This window comes from Falco peregrinus, chromosome 6, assembly GCF_023634155.1.
Source record: "Falco peregrinus isolate bFalPer1 chromosome 6, bFalPer1.pri, whole genome shotgun sequence".
In the NCBI taxonomy this organism is placed as follows: domain Eukaryota; kingdom Metazoa; phylum Chordata; class Aves; order Falconiformes; family Falconidae; genus Falco; species Falco peregrinus.
In genome coordinates this window covers 84,350,678-84,375,658 of record NC_073726.1, presented here as the reverse complement: position 1 = coordinate 84,375,658, position 24,981 = coordinate 84,350,678, and the positions used below count along the sequence as shown (strand labels likewise).

Here is a 24,981-nt window from a genome sequence, read left to right as displayed (position 1 = left end):
TCTTCACACAAAACAGTAAAACTATTCCTTTAATGTGCATTGATTCTTTTTTTACAAGAACCTTTATAGCTTAAAGTGCCAAAAAAATCAGAGAAAAAAAAATACAAGGCACTGTCAACTTAGAAACCACAAACAGTAGAAGACATAAGAGAAAATCTGTTTCAGAGACTGATTCTGCTTCTTTTGAAATGATGGGAAAATGTTAATGACTTAAGTGCCTCTGAATTTTTACAAAGTTTGCATGTTCATTACAATCAATGACCAAATATTTTCAGATCAGCTTTTTGCAGCTTACATTATAAAATACAAGTGCTGAACAAGCAAAAAACCCACTTTTTTTTATTAAAGAGACATACTCCTCTTCCAGGCAGACACTGAAAACATACAGGTGCATTTCCACTGGGACTTAACCCCTCAGCTGTCCTAGGGCAAGTCTTAGCAGATGCACTACTAATTTTTCTGCACAGCCAGAGCCTGCTCATAACCTGAATAGTCAAATCACGTGCACTCACCTAAATCACCAAGTGCAACAACCCTAGTCACCGAAATCTGTAGTGGAAACAAGACTGGAACTCAAATGAACACGTATCCACTGATCCAGGCATGGCGTATGAATGGCTTACAAGAAAAGTACATACATTAACTTTCTCACATTATTATTTTAAGCTGAATCTTGAGTTCATATTGAGCAGCTCACTGGGCAAAAGTTCACCTCTTCCATATGATTACCAAAGTTATCTGTGTAGTTTATATGCAAGGCCTTGCAGTATCTCTGTTGTCATCACAGTATTCACAAAATGCCACATACTGGCACACTTGTCATCGGGTAACTCAGAAGTGCATGTCCAATACCCAGATCCTCACTGTGGAAGTCATACAGCAAAGGTGTCACCACAGTGGCAGGCTATAGTATATTCTCGCCGTAATCACACAACAATGTCACTATGCAGGTTTATTTTCATCATATGTTGTTTTTACTGTAGATCAGCCTTTCTTATTTGGTGTACACTTAATATTTCCATACTGTTTTCACAGTAGCTGTTGTAACGATGGACAGATGTCCCCAAAAAAACCAAAAATAATTAACTCAGCAATTAGCAACTCAAAAGAGAAGCACATGAACAAATGACCTGCTCTGCTCAAAGGAATGATTGGTTAAGGCCCATCCCTCAGAAATTCAGGTCTGTAAGAACTTTTTCCTAAGACAAGCATGGCATGGTATGACTTTTGTCTTGGAGTACTGACTTGATCCCATAGCTACTACAGGGAAGGAACACTCTACATGAAGATGTATTACATTAATGTAACAACTTCTGCATCCACAGATACGCACGGATTGTTTAGTTTTTCTTTTAAATACAGTACCCGTTCACCCGTGGGAAGTTGAGTATAAAGCACTGGAGAAATCCCAGGTATTTATTGAACACTTAAAAGACAAGAACACAACTGTCTTGAACAGGACCTTAGTGAACGGACAGAAAACTATCCATTTGTATTACCTACTCCGTACACTTTTTCCTATAGGGCTGTGCCCCACAGCATATTCCCAAGGTCGTCTCCTCCTTTGAATACCCAACTGATACAATTTCTTGGAACAGAAAGGATGGGGAGAGACTTCCAGAAACCTCCTTGTGTTGGGCTGACCCTAGCAGGATGTCAGGTGCCCACCCAGTCACTCTATGACTCCTCCTCCCCAAATGGACAGGGGAGAGAAAATATGACAAAAGGCTCGTGGGGCGGGATAGGGAGAGGGGGAGCACTCAGCAATTACCGTCACAGGCAAAACAGACTCAACTTGGGGAAAGTAACTGATCACCAACCAAAATCAGAGTGGGATAATGAGACATAAACACAAACCTTACACCACCTTCCCCCCACCGCTACCTTCTTCCCAGGCACAGCTTCACTCTCTACTTTCTCTACCTCCTCCACTCCAGCAGCACAGAGGGATGGGGAACCGGGGTTACAGTCAGTTCATCACATTAGTTCTGCTGCTCCTTCCTCCTCACACTCTTCCCCTGCTCCAGTGTGGCCTCCACAAACTTGTCCAAAGTGGCTTCTTCCCACAGGCTGCAGTTCTTCACAAACTGCTTTAGCATGGGTCCTTTCCACAGTGTGCAGTCCTTCAGCAGCAGACTGCTCCAGCACGAGTCCCCATGGGGTCACAAGTCCTGTCAGCAAACCTGCTCCAGCCTGGGCTTCTCTCTCTCCATGGGGCCACAGGTCCTGCCAGGAGCCCTCTTGGCCCAGGGCTTCCCACAGGGTCACAGCTTCCTTTGGCCATATCCACCTGCTCCATCATGAAGTCCCCCAGGGGCTGCAGGTGGATACCCGCTCCATCATTAACTTCCATGGGTTGCAGGGGCACAGCCTGCCTCACCGTGGGCTTCGCCATGGGCTGCTGTGGAATCACTGCTCCAGCACCTGCAGCACCTCCAACCCCTCCTTCTTCACTGACCTGGGTGTCTGCAGGGCTGTTTCTCTCACATACTCTCATGTCTCTCTTCTGGCTGCTGTTGTGCAGTATTTCTTACCATTTCTTAAATTTGTTACCACAGAGGTGCTACCACTGTTGCTGACGGGCTCAGCTTTGGCCAGTGGCAGGTCCATCTTGGAGCTGGCTGGCACTGGTTCTATTGGACATGAGGGAAGCTTTCCACATCTTCTCACAGAAGCCACCCCTGTAGCCCCCCAGCTACAAAAACTTTGCCACGCAAACCCAACACATTCCTTTAACTCAAGCTTCTCATGACATTTTCTACAGCTTCCTAAATCCACTTTGCTTCCAAATGACCACTGGCAGAATTACATCAACAGGTTGATTTAATAATAATAATGATGATAACAGTTTGTTGTTTCTGGCATGGAGGAGAGATCTGATATAACGTGTTTGAAAAACAAAGGGATCCCTCCCAACATATACACCTCATTCTGAACTTGCAAAGCATCTAGGAAGGGCAAACTTGGAGACTTCTCATTTACCAATATGTGAAAGGGTCCTTCAGAGTATAGTGTATTCCCTCACTAGACTGTACACATCAACACCAGCAACATCAGCATACAGTTCAGGCACCACTAGCTCAGGCACCTGCAGTACTGCACAGCCATTGCTGGTCTTTATAGCTGTTTGTAGGGACCAGATCAGGTCTGCTGGAGAAGGCCGTTTAGTTGCATTCCACTGCCAGCAGGACTTCATGATGTTGTACCTGTAAGATGGAGAAGTAGTAAAGCACTGAGAACGAGAAGCCCCAAACAAGCAAAGTTTACTACAGTCAAGTCATCTCATATTTAAGACATCTAGAGACCTCCTCTTTTTCTGCTTCATATAAAGTTCTTTCAATGGCCCTTTGAAATTTGCAACCACATAATAATGTGTGGGGACAAAGGCATGCACTTGTTTGCCAGGATGTCAACTGTGAGCGAGTACGGGAAATGGGAAACAGATTATTTGGTATTCCCTTCTGAAACAGCATGTGGAAGAAGCCTCTGAATATTAAAAGAAATTACGTCTTCACAAAAGGGCATATAACGCCTTAGATCTTCCCCGTGAATGCTTTGTGTATTTCGGGGAGAATCCTGCATCTTAGAAGATAAAGGTTACTCCAGAATAGTCCTGCCTCTTGCAGGGAAGCAGCGGAGCAACAAAATGCAAGGGCAGAAAAGGAAACAGAGAAAAAGCTGTTTTCAAAAGCAGGAAAGAAAGGTTCTGGCAATCAAGGTTTCATGCAGCAGAATCCAGTGAGGAGATGCGGCAGATATGTGAGAACAAGTCTCCACAGCTAACAGGTTACTGTTTTGTATAATCTAGGCTTAAGAGACTTTCTGTAAGATCCAGTTTTCTATGTCCCACTTCCATTTGGCTCTGCAAGATCTCAAGTTCCAATTGTCCATAAAGCAAAAGTCTTACATGGCTTTCTGGCAGCTTGATGGCTGCCTCATAATGTTCTGCCTCTGCAGGTATGATAAAATGTCAGAAGGTGGCACTTCAGGATATGGTGGAGCACCTGGAAGGGCAAAAGGAGTAACAGTAGAAAAAATATAAGGTAATGGCTGCAGATAGCAGTCTCTGTGTAAGAATGTCTTCATTCCCTACCAAAATCCATTGTTTTCTGTCCTGGTTTCAGCTGGGATAGAGTTGTTTGTTCTTAGCAGCTGATGATGCATTGCTGTGTCTTGGATTCAGTGTGAGAACAACGTTGATAGCACACTGATGTTTTTAGTTGTTGCTAACTAATGTTTATAGTAAGTCTAGGACTTTTCAGTTTCTCAGGCCTTGACAGCGAGCAGGCTGGAGGGGCACGGGAAACTGTGAGGGGACACAGCCAGCACAGCTGACCTGAACTCACCAAAGGGGCATTCCATAGCACAGGATATCGTACTCAGTGCATAAACCAGGGGGAGCTGGCCGGGGCCTGTCGATCACTTCTTGGGGGCTGGCTGGGCATCAGTCATCAGGTGGTAAGCAACTGCATTGTGCATCAATTGTTTTTTTTTCTCCCTTCCCTTTGGATTTTATTCCTCTTCCCTTCTCCCTCCTTTCCATTATAATTACTGTTGTTATTATTATTGTCATTGCTATTGTTATCATTATTATTGTTGTTTTGGGTATTTTTTCTCCTATCTTATTTCAATTATTAAATTGTTCTTATCTCAGCCCCCGAGTTTTCCATTCAATTCTCCTCCCCATCCCTCGGGGGAGGCAGGGAGTTACCAAGCAGCCACATGGTACTCAGTTTCTGGCTGGGGTTAAACCATGACTACTGCAATTCACACTGACAGAAAGTCTAAAAGGAATTGTCACAACTTTGCAAGTTAGGAAAGACAGGATGCTTATTTAAATGGCCCAATTTTACATTCTAAAATTTGAGATTTTAGGTCTTGTTAATTTGCTGCTTCCTCACATATTTTTTTTATTATATTTAAATCTTCTTACCTAACGTAATCATTTCATATAGTAGAATTCCAAAAGACCATCTGCAAGAAAAGAAAAAAAATCAATGTTGTTTCTATTCTAGCCATCTATCTATCTGAAATACATAGAAAAAACTAGGCATGACCTGCAGAAATGAGAAGTATGAGCTATAAAGTGGGGCATTCTGCTGAGACTAGATATGCCTTACTGTGAACTTCAGGACATGAAATGATACATAAAGGAGTGAAAGAGATAGGCCTGGAAGACAGATGGAACTTCTAGTCCAAAACTTAAATCATACATGTCTGCCTTGATACTGAAGGGTTTCTTCAGGAGCCGCTCTGGTGCCTGCCACTTGACTGGCACAATCTGTGTGACTGAGTTGGCACCGTATGTGTGAGCTTCATAGGCTAGACCCAAACTACAGAGCTTAGCAGTGAAGTTGCGATGAAGGAGGACATTCCTGGCAGCAATGTCACCATGGAACAACTTCTTCTGTTCAAGGTAAGCCTGGAAAGTTGGAAAAGAAAGAGACCATGATCATTTTAAAAGGAATTTTAATTGATACAAATATTCAGTTAGTTTATGCCTCTCTTCCACACTGTGGAATACAGGTGTATGCTCACCAAAATAATGCAAACATATTTGGCTCAGTTTTAACAAAGCAAATCCTCAGCGCTTAGGCCACCAAGCAGACTTGTGTTGCAATCAAGCAAGAAGAAAAAAATGCAGCAAATGTGAGCAGATTTACCAGAGCTGCCGCAACCTGCTGTCCAACTTCGTACACTTGCCTCTCAGTAAGGTCACAGGGGATACCGTCCATTGTCACTACATCCTAGAGACAAAAGAGCAGATCTTGGTTGAAACAAATGCCATAGCTGTAAGGTACTGGGGAATGTTTTTTTTCTCATCTAATAAAATGAGTACTATCTAATCTCATGCTCCCCCAGCATAAGATTACAATTGGTCATAAAATGACTGAAATATAAGGGTACCCAGATGGGTGATGTTGACGGATGTATGGTGGGCCAGGTAAGACAAATACACTAGAGACAACTGGTGGGTAAATTGAAGGGTAGAGAAGAGATTAACAGGTTAGAAATGGGCAGAATGACAGCTCAGAATGACAATCCATACAGGTGAATGAAAGATACATTATAAATCAGAATGATGAGTAGAAAAGCACGTTCACAACATACAAATTGTTATCTGGTATGAGACTAACAGTTCATCTCTCTTACTTCCCTGCCTGTAACAGCAACTCTAGCTAGATGCCCAGATGACAGAAAGAGTAAGGTAAGCACAGAATGCTTTTCCTGTGCTGTTTTCCAGACCCCAATTATTTTCAATTTAACGACTTCCTGAGATGGTTATGGTTTCCAAATGTTCAGTAACCTTTGAACGGTTATGTCCCATGAATGTATTCACTCTTGTTTTGTACTCACGTAAAGTTTCAGTACCTGAAGCAGTCAGTGGCAAGGAATTCCATTAGTCATCTCCCCACTTCATGAAGAACCACTTCCATTTGTTTGTTTTGAACACTACACTTACTAGAGCTCTTTTTGCTATCACCTCAACCTTCTGCTGGACAAGACAGCAAGCAATCTCTCCGTATTTAGTGTTCCAGGTGTAGGAGAATCATGAATTTATATAGTGACACGGCAGAGTTCTGTTTCTATGTCATTCTTACTAACGCATAATATTTGAAGTTAACATTTTTCATCGGACTGTATATTTTCAGTCAGACCCATGACTCCTCATCAACAATGGCCAGATATGAGGCCATCATTACGTATGTGAAGCTAACATAGCTTTTCTACATGTGTATCATTTCATTTTTAACTGTGCTGAATTTCATCTATTCTTTTTATTGGCCAGTCTCTCAATCTTAGAAGATCCTTCTGCAATTCCTCAGGGTCAGCCCTTGCCTTTACTGGCTGGAATCACTGGCAGCCATCATCACCACAGTCATCCCATTTTCTAGGTTATTTATACATGCAAAGAGCAGCACAAGGTCCTAGATGGGTGACCTCTCTCCAGTGCAAGTATCAACCTTTCACTCTTACGCTCTGTTTCCTGTCTTTTAATCAATTAGTTATCATTCAATGACCTTCTCCCTGGTGTTGTTACTGCTTTCCTTTCTTAAAAGCATCTGGAGTGAGACATTATTTTAAAAATTTTAGAAATTCAGATTAATTGTATCAACTGTCACTTTTATTCCAGCTACACCCTTCAAGAACTCCAGTTGTTTGCAAAGTAGTACTTAGCTTTACAAAAGTATGTCAGCTTCTCCAAATTGTATCATATCAATTGAGATATCCACTAATTCTATTCCAGTTTAAACATGCAGAACTTCTTTGGGGGATGGAAATAGATTAGAATGATAAACAGGGATGCATGGAGAGATGAAAAGAATAATCTATGACTTATGGATAGGTATGTACCTAAGGAATTTAAGAAGATATTTTATTATCACTTCTTTTGACTCACCTTCCGACATGTCCATAGAAATGTCAACAGGTCACCAAGAGACACATCCTCCATGATCATATAAAGTGGGAGCTGGTTGACACAGCATCCAATCAATTCAACGAGGTTCTCATGACGGCCAAGATTTTGATGGAATTTAATCCTTCCCAGGAAATCCTTTACTTTCTGGGGACTAGCCAGCTCTGAAAGAACAAAAAAAAAACCCAAAAAAACAAACAAACACAAAAACCTGCACTCCATCCACCCCGCCCCCTGAAAAAACCCTCAAAACAACAAAACACACACACAAAATGGATGCTGCAAAGAACAGGGTGAGCAGCTTAAAATCAACATGAACAATCTTCTTTAGTCCTACCAAGACACTCCCACCAAACACCACTCTGACTAGCTAATATAATACTGAACACAGCTTGTTCTTGTCCAGTAATGACTGCAAAGTTCTGCCCAGCATCATGTCTTTGATGCAGAGATCTGTACCGAAGTGGATCCTGACCATGGGCCTTACCTTCTAAGGCTTTCAAGACTACAGTCCTAGTCTTCCCAGGGCTCCCAGTTGCCAGTTGTGCTCTGTAGATACTCCCATAGCAGCCAGGCTTTATCAGCTGCAAGGTGCCTAGTAAGAGTTTCTCTCGTGGGATCTCCAGTTCTTTCAGAGTCAAGGATGCAGAATTTAGCAGGCCCTCCACAGATGTCTCAGTCAGCTGGATGTAATGGTTCTCTGTTGAGCTGGATTCCTCATGATTCTTGTCATTCACTGACATAAGCAAATACACATGATACGTAAAAACAGACAGCTGAACTCTTGCAGTAGATGGCAATGCCCATCATCCTATCCTCTTTCATTTTTGTTCCATACTGGTTTGGAAATCAGAATAAAGTAAGGAACTGCTATTGTATCTTACTTAACCTGCTCCCTGAAGAGGAGAAGGAGCTTATCTCCCCCTCAATTGGATGAAAAGGCAGAATGAGTCTAGAGATCTCTACTGTATTAAACTATGTAAACTTTCTAGTTAAGACACATTTGTAATTGATTCCCATGTGCTGAAACAATGACCATTTTATTACCAGCTACTGGTTGTTATGAAAGCAACAGGGTGTTCCCACAAAGGCCTTATCTTTGTTCTCAATTATTTCCCTTAATATACGCTGAAGAGACCTTTTCCTCTGCAAAACTAAAATCAGCTCAGAACTGGATTTTCATTTCCACACAGCAACATGTATTTGCGGCACCAACAAACCTTTCCCTACCCCCTCACCAGTCCCTGCTCTATTTCCTGTTGTCTCCATAGGAAGTGGGAGACAGCAGCTTAAAATTAAATTTCTTAAAAGACAGTATAGAAAATGGATTAACAGGTGTGATCTACATCAAAACGACTGTCATTCATAATTACTCCGGTGAAACTCTCCTTACAGAAGCCTCTAAAAGGCTGTTACATAAACACACTCTGCAGCTCTCAAGCGACGTTACCACACTATGTTAAACAGCATATATGGTATGTTGCTTTAGGCTTTCTGAGATCCATCTATACTACAGTTTTCAGTACTACTACTGCAAGTGGTTCCCAGTTTTTCTAACATTGACCGGATTGCTGAATACCACTCTGGCTCTTCATAAATGCTACTGTCTAACAATAGCATTGCTCAAGCAACAGGGAAATGGGATTGTTCTGGCTACTGAAACTAACACTCTTTTCTCTGGTTGAAAAATATTTTTTTACCTTGGTGTCCAGACGATGATGATTGCTCCTGCTTTGCTCGCAAGCCTCGACAGTGGAGCCAAAGGATCACAGTTAGCACAATGACAAAAAAACCCACAAGGAGAACTGGAACAACAATCACTTCAGTCTGATATTCACGCAGAACTGTCAGCAGAAAAACAAAATATGAAACCAAGGAAGACACAGCACTGCCTCATGCACATTGTTTCTGTATAACAAAGTAGTAATAACCCATTTCAGTAACTTTCAACCCCAAAAACATGTGTATCTATCCTCCACTCCTTGGAATAGCAACTGAACACTGTCAGTGCTGCCACTCTATTTTTCAAAGGTGCTGAGTATCTAAACTACTTGAAATCACTGGGACTCTGAAACCTAAAGTCACTTATTCAGATGCCTTAACACAGACACTAGGAATTGTAGCCATGTGCAAGTACCATCCACCAGTGAAACAGAACTGGCCCTGGCAGAGGGACAGCAGGGAGCTGGGAAGGGCTGGATATTGCTATGCCATCACAAATACACATGCAATTACAGCTTCAGCTCCTTCTATTAAAATTACATGGAGCATTTTAAAGAGAACAGGGCGTGGTCACCTGGTTTGGAACTTGACCAGAAGACATTGCAATTAACAAGGATGTTGCAGGTACTAACTCTCTTGTGTCCCCAGATTTGGAAGTAGTGCTATGTTTGGGTAGGCCAAGACCACGTTTCAGTTCCCGAAGATAACAGAAAGTCATGAAATCAAAGTCTCACAAGACTGGTCCTTAGGGAAGCTGCAGGGAATCTTTAATGACTATATGATGTCTCATTCAAAGCAGAAATACTCTAAAATGACTAAAATTATGTGAGATGAATCCCACCACAAAGGCTGCATCCCCTTAAAAATTTCTCCCCCGAGACACAACGCAGGGAAAGCTCAGTCAAATCCTTCTGTGTGGGCTGGGATGCAGGTGGAGGAGGGGAAAGGGCTTGGCCCACTTTTTAGTAAAGCTGGACTTCCTGCTCAGCATGTGAAAGCTTATTACTTAAAGGAATCTGTGAATCTTACCACACAGCTTGTCATTGCTGTTGCATTCCAGTAGCATGCGTGTGAATCTTTTTACATCCCCTGCCATGTTCAATTACAAGCAAGTGGGTCTCCAACCTCTGTCTTCTGCACAGACACAAAGAATATTAATGGAATTTATTAGGAGAAAGGATGATTTATGGAACAACAAGTGAGCTTTCTACCCCTTACGATCAGTGGCTGTGTGATGAAGCAGCACTGGGACTTTGATGTTTAGAGAACGATGGAGGACATCCACTATCAAATCCTATGAATGGTAGACTGCAAGACCAGAAAGAATTTAAGATTAAGATTGTTCTGCAGTGCTTCACAAGCAAACAGGTACCCTTAGGCCTACAAGCTGGTATACGCACAAAAATTCATAGTCATGAACTTAATTGTATTTAAAGAATAGCCAATACTTCTCGCTAACACACTTAGATGCCAGAATGGCTCAGCCTTTTACCTTCTATAACATATGTCCATAAGAAATTAACAGATCAGCAGCACGCGTATAAAACTTGTCTGTCATTCTTGCCCACAGCCCCAGCCACAACTCATACTACTGCTTCACAAAGACAAGGAGAAATAAAGTCTTGTCATCAGGGCTCTCTGGTACCTTAACACTTACAGGTCTGTAACTAATCTGAAATACAATGTCTGGAATTCTTCTGCATTTGTAGTTGAAAACCCAGAGTCTGTGCAAGCATGTACCTTTCCAGCTGTAATTTCAGCTATCACTAATCCCTTGGCATGTGCAATCATACACCTACAAAACCTTCTGGTTGTGTAAGTGCATTTGTCATGTGTTCAACCCTGCTCAGACAGGGCTAGATTCACCAGTGTGTGCAGGACTGCAGATCAGCGGCAGGCCTCCCAAAACACATCCCTGATGTAGAATTCCAGCTGTTATACATTACAGGGGGAGAACACATCAGCATTTTAGAAAATGCCCCACTGCTACACTAAGTATACTATCCTTACTGAGGACTGAAGTTATAAAATAGGAATAGGCTCTGTGGTGCTGCATTGCTTTACACCAGCAGAGGACCAGGATTACTATTTCTAAATTACTAAAATCAATGTGGCGAATAGTGATGGCTGACAGAAAGGCAAGGCATGTACATTTAGCCACTGTTTCTTTTACACATTGCCAAAAATTTAAGACTCAACAGCTTCACAAACAGTGTTATCTAGAACATTTTATAGGCATTGGGACTCTTATCCTCTAAGTACTTACTTTATGTTCAGCTATGAATTTCAAGGCAATTAACCACAATGGCAAATGTTAATAATATGGCATTCTTACTGATATTAATATGGTTTTACAGAAGCTGGTGATGCATAAAACATTAAACAGCGTTTGTACTCATGCTTAAAATTAAGAGGTGAAATTATGCTTTACCAGTTGCACAACAGAGAAAGCAGAAAGAGGAAAATGGAATATATCTGCACTTTCAGGTATCACAAAAGGTCTGTTTCATTTTTTATTTCCTTTGATTCTTAATATGCTAGTAAATTCACCTGGTTTCAGGGTGTGGCTACAACATGAATCCAGTCAAAGGAACAATAACAGTAATAACACCAGGCTTTTCAGGTGCACTCTGAAAGCACTAAGTCAACCCACCTTGGCTGTAACATACACGGACTTACACACAAATACACAGGTATCACCGTAAAAGGATCAGTCCTAACTTCTTTCATTCTCAGATACACACAGGTATGAAAGACACATACGAACAAACATGACAGAATCGCAGGAAAACAGACTTTAGGATCATTAGCCAGCAATCACGTTGTATAATCCGAGTTATAAACAGTCCAAGCTCCACCTTAATACTAGCTAATGGCTTTGCTTTGTACAGCTGCTCACTAGAAATACACACATACATTTAAACCATGTGCATGCACAGGCACATGTAAGCACATGCATACCAACTTGTACTTACACAGAAACATACTTTACTGTCACAAAGATCCATGGAAAAAGCTTTGACACAGCAACCGTGTCTACACTGGTCCCCCATCCGTAAAAAAAGATTCCTACCTACTCCCTCACGCACCTCCCATCAGTGATGCTGGTGGGTGGCACCCATGTTTTCTAACCATACTCAGGGCAAAATTATGGGATCCAGAAACAAAAACACTGGCAATCTCATTTGTTGCTGTTGTTTATGGAGTTGCACAGGTGCTACCACTGGAAAAGTTGGATCAGACAAGTCAATTTACACTCTGTGTTTATCCTCTTGCAAAACTTAGGAAGCAGGAAAAGAAGTTGCACTTAATAAGGTAATTCTGAAGTGCTACTTTCCAGGCCGGGACCAAATGACTTAGCTCGTTCTGGAGCTTACTTGTCTAACAGTAACATTGTTGCAGTTCCTACATTTCCATCCTCACAAGAAGAGTGGTAACTCAGAAATCCACAGATCTCATGTTATTACCTTTAATATATATTTTTGGCAGTGTAACAGTAGGGGAACATATGGAGGTTATGTAGAACTAACACCTTCAATGTACAGATGCATACTCACCACACAGCAGAAAGCATACTGGCAGTGCTCAGCCACTTGTTTTATTATATGAAGACAGTTTACCAGTACCAAGATAGGATAAGGGGAACAAAAATAACCTTAAGAGGTTCAAAACCTGTACCTCACCAGCATTCTGATTTTCCTTGTCTGTGTGTTTTGTTGTACCAAGACCAGATCATGAGCACAGAACATATCCTGTATTACTTCCATTTAGAATTTGCATTAGATAATTTGTGCAATCGCAAGTAAATGTTAGCTTAGTTATTCCACTGGTTTTTCATTACACTTTTACATACACTGAAGTCCACTCACTGAAATTAATTTCTCTTTATTGTTTACTTTCAAAAACATATTTGCTTCAACAGTCTGCTCTCCTTGCCTGTGCCTGTCTAATTATTCAGATTATTCTGATCTTTTCCTCATTCAGTTGAAACTCATTGTTTTCATTGTTTACACAAAACCTGGAACTTTCCTTTTTCTCTTAGACATGCATCTTTTTTTCATCTACTGTGCAGCACATCAACGTGACTTAACACCTTATTTAAGTAAACTACTTGGCAGTGCAATACAAAAATCAAAGACAACAGGTAATGACCACAGTACTAGGCCACTCTTCCTTCAGAATGCCAAGGCTGATATGTTCCTGCTCAGTTTCAGACTTCAAAGCCTTCATGAAAGACACCTTCCCTTTGATGACAGTGACCAGAAAGCAAATGAACTTTTCTAAAACAAAGCTTCTCAACACAATGGACTAAATGGGAGCAACAAGAGGCTGTAAAGGTCTTTGTAAATGAGTTTTCACTGAAAAGGTATTTGTTCCACTGATCAGAGCTCTGGAGGGAACAAGGTTTCCACTAGACAGAATTGGAGACATGGGAGGTTTTTCTGGGGCAGGGGGAAATGAATGTGAATCAACGCAGATACACTGGCCTAGAGGACAATGCTCAATGAATTATTACCAACAACGTTCAGATAGTACACAGTTCCAAGCAGTTTGCAACAACGACACAGTCAGGCCTTTCTTTGGCAAATACCTGAATCCAAAGCCCCACGTCCAAGCTAAATATACAACGAAGACCATGGTATCTGGAAATAGCAGAAGTGGCTGCTCTTACACAATGAGGTGCAAGGCAAAACCTTAGCAGAAGCTAACCTACACTCAACAGCATTTACAGCCTGCTACTAGCAGACTATTTGGTGAACTGTGCATGGCGCAGCAGTTTCACAGCCTGACGACAGTGCCAGGTTAATTAGCCCCATATCTGCCCTATGCTGATAACGCTTCTCTGTGCATGCTTGCCAACAGCACGAACACTGGGGGAGAAGGTGGTGTTTTGTTTTCAGCCATGTTTGTTTGCCAAGCTGTTCTGCTGCCCTGGCAATTTATACAAAGCACAGAGGGCAACACAGTGACAGGAATAAGCAGCTAAAATATGGCAGTTGTGGGGGCTGCTTAAACCAGTTCAGGATGCCTCAATGATGAATGTGAATATGGTTTTGCAAATGCAGCTGATTTGGCACCAATGCCAAAAAAGGGACTATCTGTTTTCTCTCTGCTCTCTTCCCAATCCTTGTTTTGCTCCCTGCTGTGCAGTTGATCACACAGTAAACTGATTCAAACCACTAACCTAGCAGGAAAAAATCACTGTTCTTTTCCTATAGTGATTTCCTGCCGTTTTAGTGAGTGGCATTAGTTCACCAAGCAATTCAACAAGTGCCAGCGCAGGCTCGAGGAAGTGCCAGGAGGACACATCCAGAACCAGGAACAGGGAAAACGGACTTCCTGCCACCCAGGGTGGTGAACAGCTAACTCGTCTAAACTGTATTGTGAAACCATTCCCTGTGTCAGCACAAATCCACAGGCACTACGTGACAGCATAAGCCCCACTATGATTTTTCCAGTTCCCTGTGATCCATTCCCACATGTAGACTGATCCCTTAGCACTAGCACAAGCATTCACATGGCAATGTGGTAAACTGGATTGGGAAAGTGAGCTGCCCTAAAATAACCAATCCTCTCCTGCTTTTTATGGACTTAAAACTTCTCATCAGGCTCAATTTATGCTATTTAAAGTGCCAGGACATAAAAGTCAGGAAGCCTGAGTGACAAACATTGTGGTGAAGAATGGAAAGAAAAAGAAATATAAAGTCTTACATGTCCATGCAATGAATATATGGGAACAGACAGCTTAAGAAAGAACTGCACACACAGAAACTGCCTGCTGCTTGCTCCTGCCATGTTCAGGAAAATAAGATGCTGTACATATTCACGGTAAATACACAGTTTTGCCAATGAATACGTTTGACTTGGGAACTAACATCAGTTCCCATCATCAGAGCAAATGAGTAAATCCTTGAGTACTGATTAGCTATTCTGTGTAAAGAAACAGCTTATTAAGTCCATTAAATATGATAAAAATAAAGGCTAAGATTCATCTGGATCTTCATTGGACCTTTTAAACTGTGCTGTAAGCTGATATGGAAATAATGTAGTTATTTCTCCAGATTTCCTGGCCTGCATTAACTGCACACAACTTTATTATAAAAATATTCCTACAGGTGTTTTTCATGCACTAATTATAAGGACCAACTGCATTATGACTACAGGCATGTAAAGAACAGCTTAGTAATTACTTCAGTCCAGCATACTGCCTGACTGATAAAAGACAAAATAAATCCTTTAACCATGATGCCTTCTATTTAACTTCTTACAGTGGCGGAACCATACTCTCCAGATTTTCCAGTCACTATTTCTGTACTGCTTTTATTATTCTCCTCCTCTTTTATATGACCTTTGAACATGGCCACCGTTCAAGGCTCAGGCAACCGTTATGCACAAGCGCACTGCCTTGGCTGTGCAGTTGAAAGGGAGGGGAGCTACCAAGGAATTGCAGGAACCATAATGGCAGTGAAATCACAATGCGTGGGCTCAGGATAGCCAAGCAGTTGTGGACATTGAATGTGAGAGAAGAGGGAGAAGAAAAGCATCATGGAAAAGCGAACAGTGAAACTGATTTCTTCCCCTGTAACGTCCACCATTTAGTAAATGCAGCATCCAAACCAAATAATAAACATCCCACAGGCTTCAAGCCTAACAACTTGGTGACATAAGAACATACTTCTGCAAAAAAACTATGTATTTGTTAGACTACATATCCTGTCTCTTCTGCCTTCAGAAGACCTTAGTGACTATTTCCAATGGCCTGGCAGATCATGATATCTTTGCAAAGTTTCCCTGGCCCACTGAGTCATCTCATCCCTCACTACAAGGTGCCTGTGGGTTACCAAACAGCATCTCCAGCTGTGTAGAATGGGAAATTCTGACAGGTCAACCCAGGTTATAACATACCAAAGCCACCTCACTTCTGTCCTGAACAAGGATTACTGATAATACACTGTGGCTTGCTGTACTGGCTGTAATAATATCTCAGCTAGAAAGATTTGGTACTCTCAACTCGCTTTTGCAACAGCTGGTAGCTGCAACACCCTGCTAGAAAACGAAGTGTTTCAAAAAATCATGTACAGTGACCCAAGATTTTCTCTTGGTCCAAAATTAGAAGCAGTACCTGAACATCAAACCTAGGCTAGCTGCTACTGAAGCATACTAAAGGAGTGAAAGAAAATGGGGCTGACTGCTTCTGAAGAGCTAGCCCATAGAGAAAACAGCAAATAATAAGGAGCCGTGCTGCTATCCGAGCAGGTGAATTACTTCTGACAAACCTGGCTCCTTTTCAAGACAGCAGAAAAACAGGCAGTCAGCAGATGCCAGTGCATTGAGAAATATGAATCAGGAGGACTCTGCACTGCTGTGCTTTTATGCTAACAATGTTTGTCCAAACTGGCACCATATCAGTGGAGATATGCAAGTTCTTATGGTGCTAAATTTTGCTTAAATTCAGATACTCTCACAAAAATTAATTTATTTGTGCAGCATGAGGAAGTCTGAGTACTGAAGTGTGAAATGGTACAGAAACTGAATTGTGATTAAGACAAAAGTATTTTTTTCTAATGCAGGCATGGTCTACTATAGTTTCTGAAAAAATAACATCTATCTTGATCACACTTGCCCTGAACTAAGGTCACATAAAGTAATCCCTCACAGGTAATCTGCCAAATAAAAGTTGAAATAATAAAAGGGAAAAAAAAAGGTGAGGAATACATTAACCTGAAGCCCTTTGTGAGCAGGCTGTTTGGAATATGAAAAATCTAGAGGCCAAACACAACAGCACATTCTTACCTATGACTTCTTTTTATGTAATCAAAATCACACAATACTTTTTAAAATGCCAGCCATTCCGCCTCTTTCTTAAGAGATTACTTCTGATTTTGGTGGTGACTGCTATCACTAAGCCTTTATCAAACCTAGCACAAACTCAATACAGATATTCTGAAAAGCTATGAAAAAACAAGCAGTGACAAGACATAAGAACGAAGGATTCTTTCAAAGCACCCTGTATACATGTAGCTCTTGTAAAAAACACTGTGTGATAAAAATACTGCATGATATCACATTGCTGCATTAATGGTTTAAGACACGGAACATGAATCTGCTTTAATAAATGCACAGCCACAAGGGAACTGAGCTGAAGCTATGTATGTAAGTTTAGCTTCACAATTTCCCAACTTTTCCATGGGATTTTGGTGCATTTAATACAGATCTTGTTTATAATCTAATCAGTAGCTCATGCACACACACATACACACAGATACATGCAAGCAGGTAAACACATAGAAAAATCTAGATATCTGCACCACTTTGGATTAGTTAGCTTCCTTACAATCAAGCAACAGGGGTGGAGGTCAAATGCTAATTAGTTCTGAATCCAGCCCTAGGCATGTATTACTTACCCAAACACCACACATATTTATACACACATGCATAGCACTGCCCTGCATTGTTTCAGTGAACTGAGACTAATTTTATACGAAACATTTCCTTTGTTATTTTCTTCCTGATTACAATGTGTCTATAAGTTATTTAAAGCAACCTGTGTGTACAGGAGTTTGGGTTTTTTCCTCAAACCCCAATGCCATTATAATCACAGAAATTTATAAGTAATTTCAATACAAGCAGTAAGTACATGCACATATGTATATACATAAATACACAGACATATAGACTTTACAGTATTTTTCTTTTTAAAAAAACAAATACTAATTAGCTAATCTTAGCTAATCTTCCAGCAGTGTTTTCACTCGCTTACCTGAATTACACCACTTCTCTTTGCCCTGCGGTAGTCTTTTCCTGAAGCTTGCCTGCTGCCAGTTCCCAGTCTGTCTGAGGCCACTCCTGGCAACGCTGATGGTTACACTGTGTGGTTGTAATTCTTATGACTAAGTTCCTCCTCACTGATTTTCCTACCCCAGACCTGCCCAGCTTCAATTCCTTACTCCACAGTGTCTTCTCACCTGTCTCCCCAGGGAGATCGCTTGAGTGTACGTCCAACAGAGAGCTGACAGGTAGGCACACACTTGTAAAACGGGTCTGCCTGGGTTCCGCGCAGCAGCTGCTCACCCGGTGGATGACAAAGACAGCAAGAGTCCTCGGGCAGGGACATGAAGTGTAATTTGAAAGGCAGGCAAACACAGATCAAGAGGGCTAGGGTAATGTAATAAACAGAAATCATATACTTCAGATTACAGGTTCATTTTTAGAAAAAATGGGTTCTTGGAACAGAAAAACTGTACAAAATCCCCATGACTCCAGACGCTGAAAAAGCTTTCTATCTGGAAGACAATCTGCAAATGAAGAGAGAAAAGATTAGTAATACCAAGACATGCGACTACAGACAGCAGCATTGCAGGCTTTTTTAACATTCTGGCTCACTCATTTGTATCTCTCCTGCTTGGGTTATCTGTGCCAGCACTTTCCAGCCCTGCCACCAGCTTTCCCCTGACCTTTCGCGCCACGAGTCCAGTCTGGAGCTCCCACACCGCGCTGGCAATGACCCTCACTTACAAAACCCCTTCAAAAATCCATCCTGAGCTTCCCAACCAGACCAGATAATATTCCTGAACTTGCCCTGTGACCTCTTCCTGCTTTGATGCCCTTGGGGTGACAGCTGTGCTCTGCTGGTGCCCTCAGTCCTCCATAGCTGTGTGGTGTAATCTTCACTGCACCTCAGCTCCTCAGCATTTTAGTTCTGGGGACCTTCTTCCCACCCAACCTGTTGGCCTGCCCCCCCCCCCCCCCCCCGCAGTCACTGAAAAATCATGTGTTACAGAGTTTCACATTCCTGACTCCTGGTTATATGAGTCTGTACAAGATTATTCTTACCTACTTCATACAGGTGAGAGGCAGTTGCATTACAAGAGGAAACAACATGAGACCTATTGTTGAGAGACAAAGTTCGTTTCACAGTCGACACCACCACGCACGTGACTTTGGGAAGATGTAGAAGATGATATGATCTCTGCCAACCGTTTGAGCAAAACTCACCTACTCCTGGTTAACACCTCAGTGCTGCATATACTATGTTGTGGGAAAATTTTAAGTGCAGTAGAGGCAATAGTTTTAGATACTGAAACACAGTAGTTAATTTAGCCATAAGAGAGAATGCATATCTATATATTTGTACACTAGTACATCCAAAACTTCTCTCTGGGATTATTCTTTCAGCTGCCATTTACTGTCCGTGTGTGCAAAATAGTGAGAGACAGAAGTGGTTTTCCTCATTCCTTGATCTCCCTACAGAGACTAGCAGAAGTGGGCAAAATAGTATGAATGAAATAGCTCTGTGATGTGGACTTTCATCCCCTGAGACACCAGAAGAGACAACTTTTAGACTGAAAATTTTCTTGAGTTAGAAAGATCACAACAGCTGCAGGGTGTAGGCTCAGACTCTGGTTTCAGCTTTCCTCTTACTCTGGTACTAACTTGCATTGACCCTCAGCGGTATTTTCTCCATGAAGGAGCAGAGGCTCCGTCCTATACCCCACTCTCCATTAAAAAGTGGCTAAAATGTGAAGGATGGTTCCTCATTTAAACGGGTTTTTTACTGAAATGTGCTACTTTCCACAGGCACCACCCTCAAGAGCACCTGGGGAACCTATTCAGATTCCTGTTTAAAGATATGATAATTGGCAATATTCCTCCTTTTGCTCTTTCTTTCAAGTTTCTACAGCCCCAAACTGCAGAAGAAAGAGCAGGCACGGCAAAGGGTTAATATTCAAAGTATGCATATGCAAAAGCAGCAACTGCTGCAGCTTTTAGTTTCCCTAGTGAATGGCTCTGCTGTGCTCCCAGTCTGACTGGTTGGAGAAGATATTTTAATGGTTCAGAGTTCAGGCCTCAGACCATATAATCTTCCTCACTGACCCACATGCCCCTCCCTCTGTTTAAATTAAGGGACAGCAGTCATTTATTGTCATGTTTTGTCCTGTGAAAAACAATTTTTTCCTGCTGTGTTTTGTATTGTGTGCACATGCACAAAGAAAACACTGCCTGTTAACTGCCTCTGTCCTGTTTTTTCCTTAAACAAGTATTATTAGGCACACTGAAAGACATAGACTAGCAGCCTTATTAACAAAAACATCCTCTTTATCTCCAAGATAGCTACAGCACACCCAGGAATCATCCAAACCACACACAGTTGCTCAGTAGCCTCAGGAAGCATCTCTGGGACTAAGCTGCAATTCAACCACCAACCTTTCAGTCTTTGTCCTGTGTGCTAGGACTGTTAACAAGGGTGCGAATTTTGCAGTTCAGTTTCCAGAAGGTAAGCATACTCCGTCAGAGTAACTGCTGCTGGACCAGAAAAAGCAAGCTGAACCTGAAAGGATCCCCTTTTTAAATGTCACTGTGGTATTCACTTTGCCTGCAGTAATTTGGAGGCTGTAAGGTCTCCGACTTACTTTCACATCCTAACGTAAGATTTAAAACCGTGCCTTATAGCTGCAGACTGTGACTGATCTTTTGGTCAACCTAAGCTCACAGAGGCTGAAAGGCTCAGTACCGGTTCTTTAGTTTCTTCAAGCCACCTATTCATCACTGACTAGAGTAAGAATCAGAACAGATGATCTAGAAGTGAAAGAAAAATTCCCATCCTTATCCCAAGTCTGTTCTGCTTCATGAGCTTTGCTTCTCAAGATGGCAGTTCTTGTGACTTGAGAACAATTTATTTGCCTATTTAATACTTAGATTTTTCTTGAAAATGGTAGTTCTAATGTGATTTTCAGTTCTTCCCTGCAGTTTTTGTTATTTAAAATTTCCAAATTAACAAAGGCTAGGAGGGGGAGTATTATATAAAAAGAAATAAAGTAAAAAATCCCAACCAAACAAAAAGGCTTCTCCTTACAAAAATGAAATGAAATGAAGGATTATGCATCAACCTTCTTCAGTCAGTTAAAGGTCCAGAAATTTGCTAGCACTTCCTCTGTGCAGGGTTAGGCACATCTAATGATAGGGTTTTTTCCCCACTTTCCTGCCACATTAGACCTTATCATTCCCAACTTATTTTCTTAAGTCTAAATCGAAATTTCATTTGCACGGTTTCATGCAATCACTGGTCTGGTCAGCACTCCTTTCTCAAACCAGATGCTCAGGAAAGATCCTGAAGGTTGGTTAGATGCTGTAGGCAGGCTACAGTACAGTTTCCCCCTTTGATTTCTTTGGGAGATTTTGCAGGCCCAGAAGCTGGGATTCATTCAGCACAGCTGAAAAACAAAGTGAAGGTCATAGTGCCCTAGGTTCTCTGTATAGTTAATACAAGGTCGTAAGAACTTCTGTAAAGCAATTTAAGTACTAAAATCCTCTCTCTCTACACTGATGTCATAGGTACAAAGGGTGACCTAGCTCCTGATTTACATGTCTTGCTCAAACATCAAAAGTTATATGCCATACATTTGGGCTAAATTCTGTTGTCTTCCTCTTCTTGAAAGAAATAACTTCCCTGATTAGAAGCAATCTGGGTTGCCAAAATCAGTACCCAGGTCTCTCCCAGAACTCCAGGGCTGAGATGAACTCTTACACTGTAAATCAGGTGCAGCACGTATCACTTCAGTTCCACTCTGTCTAGCTCCTAAGTGCTTTTGTTCTGAGCAGCCAACATCCTGAGCACAATATGTATGCATATTTTTCCATTACGTTTACCTTTTCTCTTTCCGTTAATATATAAATTTCCTGCTTAAATTCCTGCTCTTTGCCACCGCATTTTTACACTGTTACATTTTCCAGTGAAAACCCAACAGCTCGTCTTGACAAAACCTAGAAGCTGGTGAACAGACCTCTAGTGACTTAAACAGCCAGTCTCAGAATGGAATAAATTGCAGGGATTCACACACAGGAGCAGCAAAGGAGCCAGCTATCCCCTGGAAAAGATGCCCATAGAGAACTCAGAAGAACTAGAAAGTACGTATCATCAAGAGCTGTAACACTGTTAAATGAAAATGCATTTAAGAACTATTCCATTTAATAATATAATTTTTACACCTGTAATTCACCCTCTAACACATTGCTATGTCCTAATTAGAGTAGAGATCACAAATAAACTAGGGCATGTTCAAACAGAAACAAAACATGCTCCTGTCTACCAGTCTCCCTGCCAAGGGATTATAGTACATTTATTACAATGCAGTAGCAAGGTGGCTACTAAGCTGTTGGAATCACTTGCATAAACACATTATATTTGCTGCCCAGGTTTTCACAGAGTAATGAAGCACTATTAAAAAGCAACAGCACTAGACCAAAAATCAGCCTTTTAACCACATGACATAACACACACACGACAGCAGGGAAGCAGCATATGAGAGACAGCTTAAAGGCAAAGAATTTAGGAGCTGGGATTACCTAAGAAATGACTGTGCCACCTCAAACCAAGGATCCATCAGCCTAGTACTATACCTCAGACAGCTGGCAGCGAGAGTGCCTAAGGAAATGCAAGACTGTTAACAACATAAAATGATACTTCCCTTAATACTTACCCCAGCCTCTAGCATCCTGTGGTTCAAGGATGTGTCACCAAATACAAACTTAACTTACATACACCTCAAAGGATGTTTGCTTGACTACTTTTGAACTGCTGCAAAACTTCAGCAGTGTAGTGCTCTGTGATAAATTCTGCAGCATTCATTTAACTTTGGTGAATAAAAACTTCACTATGTTTTGAAGATGGATTGCCATCTTTAAACCAGCTACTTATTTGGCAGTGAAATGAGGGGTGATAGCATGAGATGAGTAAGCTTCACACATGATGAGAATACGAATATACTTGATCATTTAAAAATAGGACTAAGTTTGTGTTTGTACAGATGTAAAAGGAGAACAAGAGACAACCCAAACTGTTTAAGGTTTGGCTATTGATCTGGAATGGGACTCAATTTAAGTCACAAGAATTCAGAGAAGAAACACTTGACAAACTTTGAGTCTTGCTGCTCAGTCTTCAGCAAACTCTTTGCCTACTGCTGGGAACGCTTTCTCCCAATTTTTTTTTTATTTTTTTTTTAAGGACAATCTTAGTATCACAGAACAGTTTGGGTTGGAAGGGACTTTCAAAGATGACCTAGTCCAACCCCCCTGCCACGGGCAGGGACACCTTCCACTAGACCAGGTTGCTCAAAGCCCCATCCAACCTGGCCTTGAACACTTCCAGGGATGGAGCACCCACAGCTTCTCGGGGCAACCTGCTCCAGTGCCTCACCACCCTCACCATAATGTATTCCTTGTATCTAACCTACACCTAGTCTCTTCTAGTTTGAAACTGCTGCCCCATGCCCAGTCAGTACAGGCCCTGGCCTGAGGTCTCCCTCCATCCCACAGGCGGGGAGATGGACCCCCAGAGAACAGCAGCAGAGGTACCACCCAACTTTCAAACTTCGGGCTCAAGCCTGCAACTTTTGAGTTACTTTCAGGACAGTTCCAGAAATGACAGGCCAGCTGGTGTGACCAGTCCTGCCACAGCGTCAACTGCCAGCAGCTGGCCTGACTTGGGCGGCAGCGCAGGAGGGTGAGGGGAGGCCCCCAGCGGGCTACTGTAAGGGGGCTATGCAGCCCGGGGGGCCGCGGGGACAGCCTGCGGGGCCGTAAGCGGGGAAGGGGGTTACCTCCTGCTGTCCAGCCTCCGGGGAAGGGCAACTACGGCACCGCGGCAGGCAGGGGACAAGGCGCTGCCCAGCAGGCCCGGCCTACCCCAGAGGCCTCGGGGGGGGCTGGCCAGGCCGGCTGAGGGGCCTGCCGGGCCGCGGGCCGGGTCTGGCTGCGGGTGCGCCGGAAGGAGGCGGGTGGCGGGACACGGCGCTGTGCCACAGTCCGGGCCCAGAGCCGGGGCGCGCCTCCCTGCCGCGGCGCCGGGGGCGAACCCGTGCCTTTCCCCTTGTCCGTCGGCCGCCTAGCTGCTCACCCAAGTGCTTGTTTTCGTGAAACACAGAATTAATCGAGTCCGTGAGCTCGGGAGCCGAGCGGCTAGCAGAGGACGGAGAGGGCAGAACGGCGGGTTTTTTGGTGTCCCGTTCCCGCCCGCTCCTGTCTCCCCACGCGCTGGCGGCGCCCCTCGAGCGCGGGGCGGGGCGGAGCGCCGGCGGGAAAGGGGAGGGTGAGGCGCGGGAGGGGCCGCCTCACACCGGCCTCGGCGGCGGGGCGGGCGGAGGGTCCCCTCAGGGGGAGCGGGCTGCTCACAGGTGGGCGACGGCCGGCGGCCGGGGGCGCTCCTCAGTCCTGTGGTAGAACAAGGACTTTGGGCTTTTCAGGGTCTCTGGGGTAAAGGGTTTGCCGGGACACGGTTGGGAAACCTGTGTGGCGAGACCCATGAACACCCAGCGGCTTGATAAGGCTCGTCATCGCTTTAAAAACGCTGTAAAGCCGTTATAAACCGTTGCGTTCCTCCCACATCTATTGACAATAAAAACCGGAAAGCAGATACCCACCGAGTCTGAGAAATCATATCTAAAAAAAGCAACTGACAAAAGCTATGCCAGCGGTGTGATGGGTATAGTCACTCCAGGGAAGCTCTTCCATCTCCTTCATAGTTCCATCCCAACCCTCTGGTTTTCAGAAAAGGAAATAAAAGGCAAACCTGTGCATCGCATTTTCGGTTAATACCAAGGTGCTGAAACTTAGAATGGCCTAAGCTGGGCCTTCCCTATGTTTTTGCCCCGAGTATTTTTATTTCCTGAAATTTTACTCCCTACGACTTCGGCAGAGGTTAGTAAATCACAAGCGCTTGGCTGCTTATCTGGTGGCAGACCTCAGTGTATGTAGGCACCTGGCTATAGCAGGCAACTGAGAAATGCTGGATACAAATGGTGATTTTACAACTAACTTTTAAAACCAGGAATTGCCTTACATCA

The 24,981-nt window shown here is 42.8% G+C and overlaps 1 protein-coding gene across 11 annotated transcripts; it reads right to left on the bottom strand.

Annotated features, from left to right (window-relative positions):
• STYK1 (serine/threonine/tyrosine kinase 1) lies at positions 1-24,152 on the bottom strand. Of its 11 annotated transcripts, none has more exons than XR_008747838.1 (14): positions 23,740-24,146; positions 22,487-22,565; positions 18,977-22,008; positions 17,904-18,438; positions 10,172-10,276; positions 9,121-9,264; positions 7,908-8,156; positions 7,403-7,584; positions 5,664-5,747; positions 5,214-5,422; positions 4,934-4,974; positions 3,908-4,004; positions 2,332-3,206; positions 1-2,290 (listed from the first exon to the last, which is right to left on the bottom strand). XR_008747838.1 is itself a non-coding variant. In XM_027782864.2 (11 exons), exons 3-11 carry the CDS (start codon positions 10,236-10,238, stop codon positions 3,002-3,004), a joined length of 1,278 nt encoding a protein of 425 aa, XP_027638665.2. In that variant the 5' UTR covers positions 10,239-10,276; positions 17,904-18,438; positions 18,977-23,695; the 3' UTR covers positions 1-3,001. The 11 variants fall into 11 exon arrangements, 1 of the variants encoding a protein (XP_027638665.2); XR_008747839.1 differs by having other exon boundaries at positions 18,977-19,081; XR_008747836.1 differs by having other exon boundaries at positions 18,977-22,565; positions 23,740-24,152.
• Positions 24,153-24,981: the final 829 nt, after the last annotated feature.

What these genes read in the sequence shown, in the direction of transcription:
- STYK1 (XM_027782864.2), bottom strand. Translation starts at nt 10,238, where the DNA reads ATGGCAGGGGATGTAAAAAGATTCACACGCATGCTACTGGAATGCAAC. An exon ending in ATCATCGTCTGGACACCAAG is followed by an intron (nt 8,157 to 9,120) that starts GTAAAAAAATAT and finishes TGCTTATGTCAG; the next exon opens with TGAATGACAAGAATCATGAG. An exon ending in TCAAGCTGCCAGAAAGCCAT is followed by an intron (nt 3,207 to 3,907) that starts GTAAGACTTTTG and finishes TCCATCTTACAG; the next exon opens with GTACAACATCATGAAGTCCT.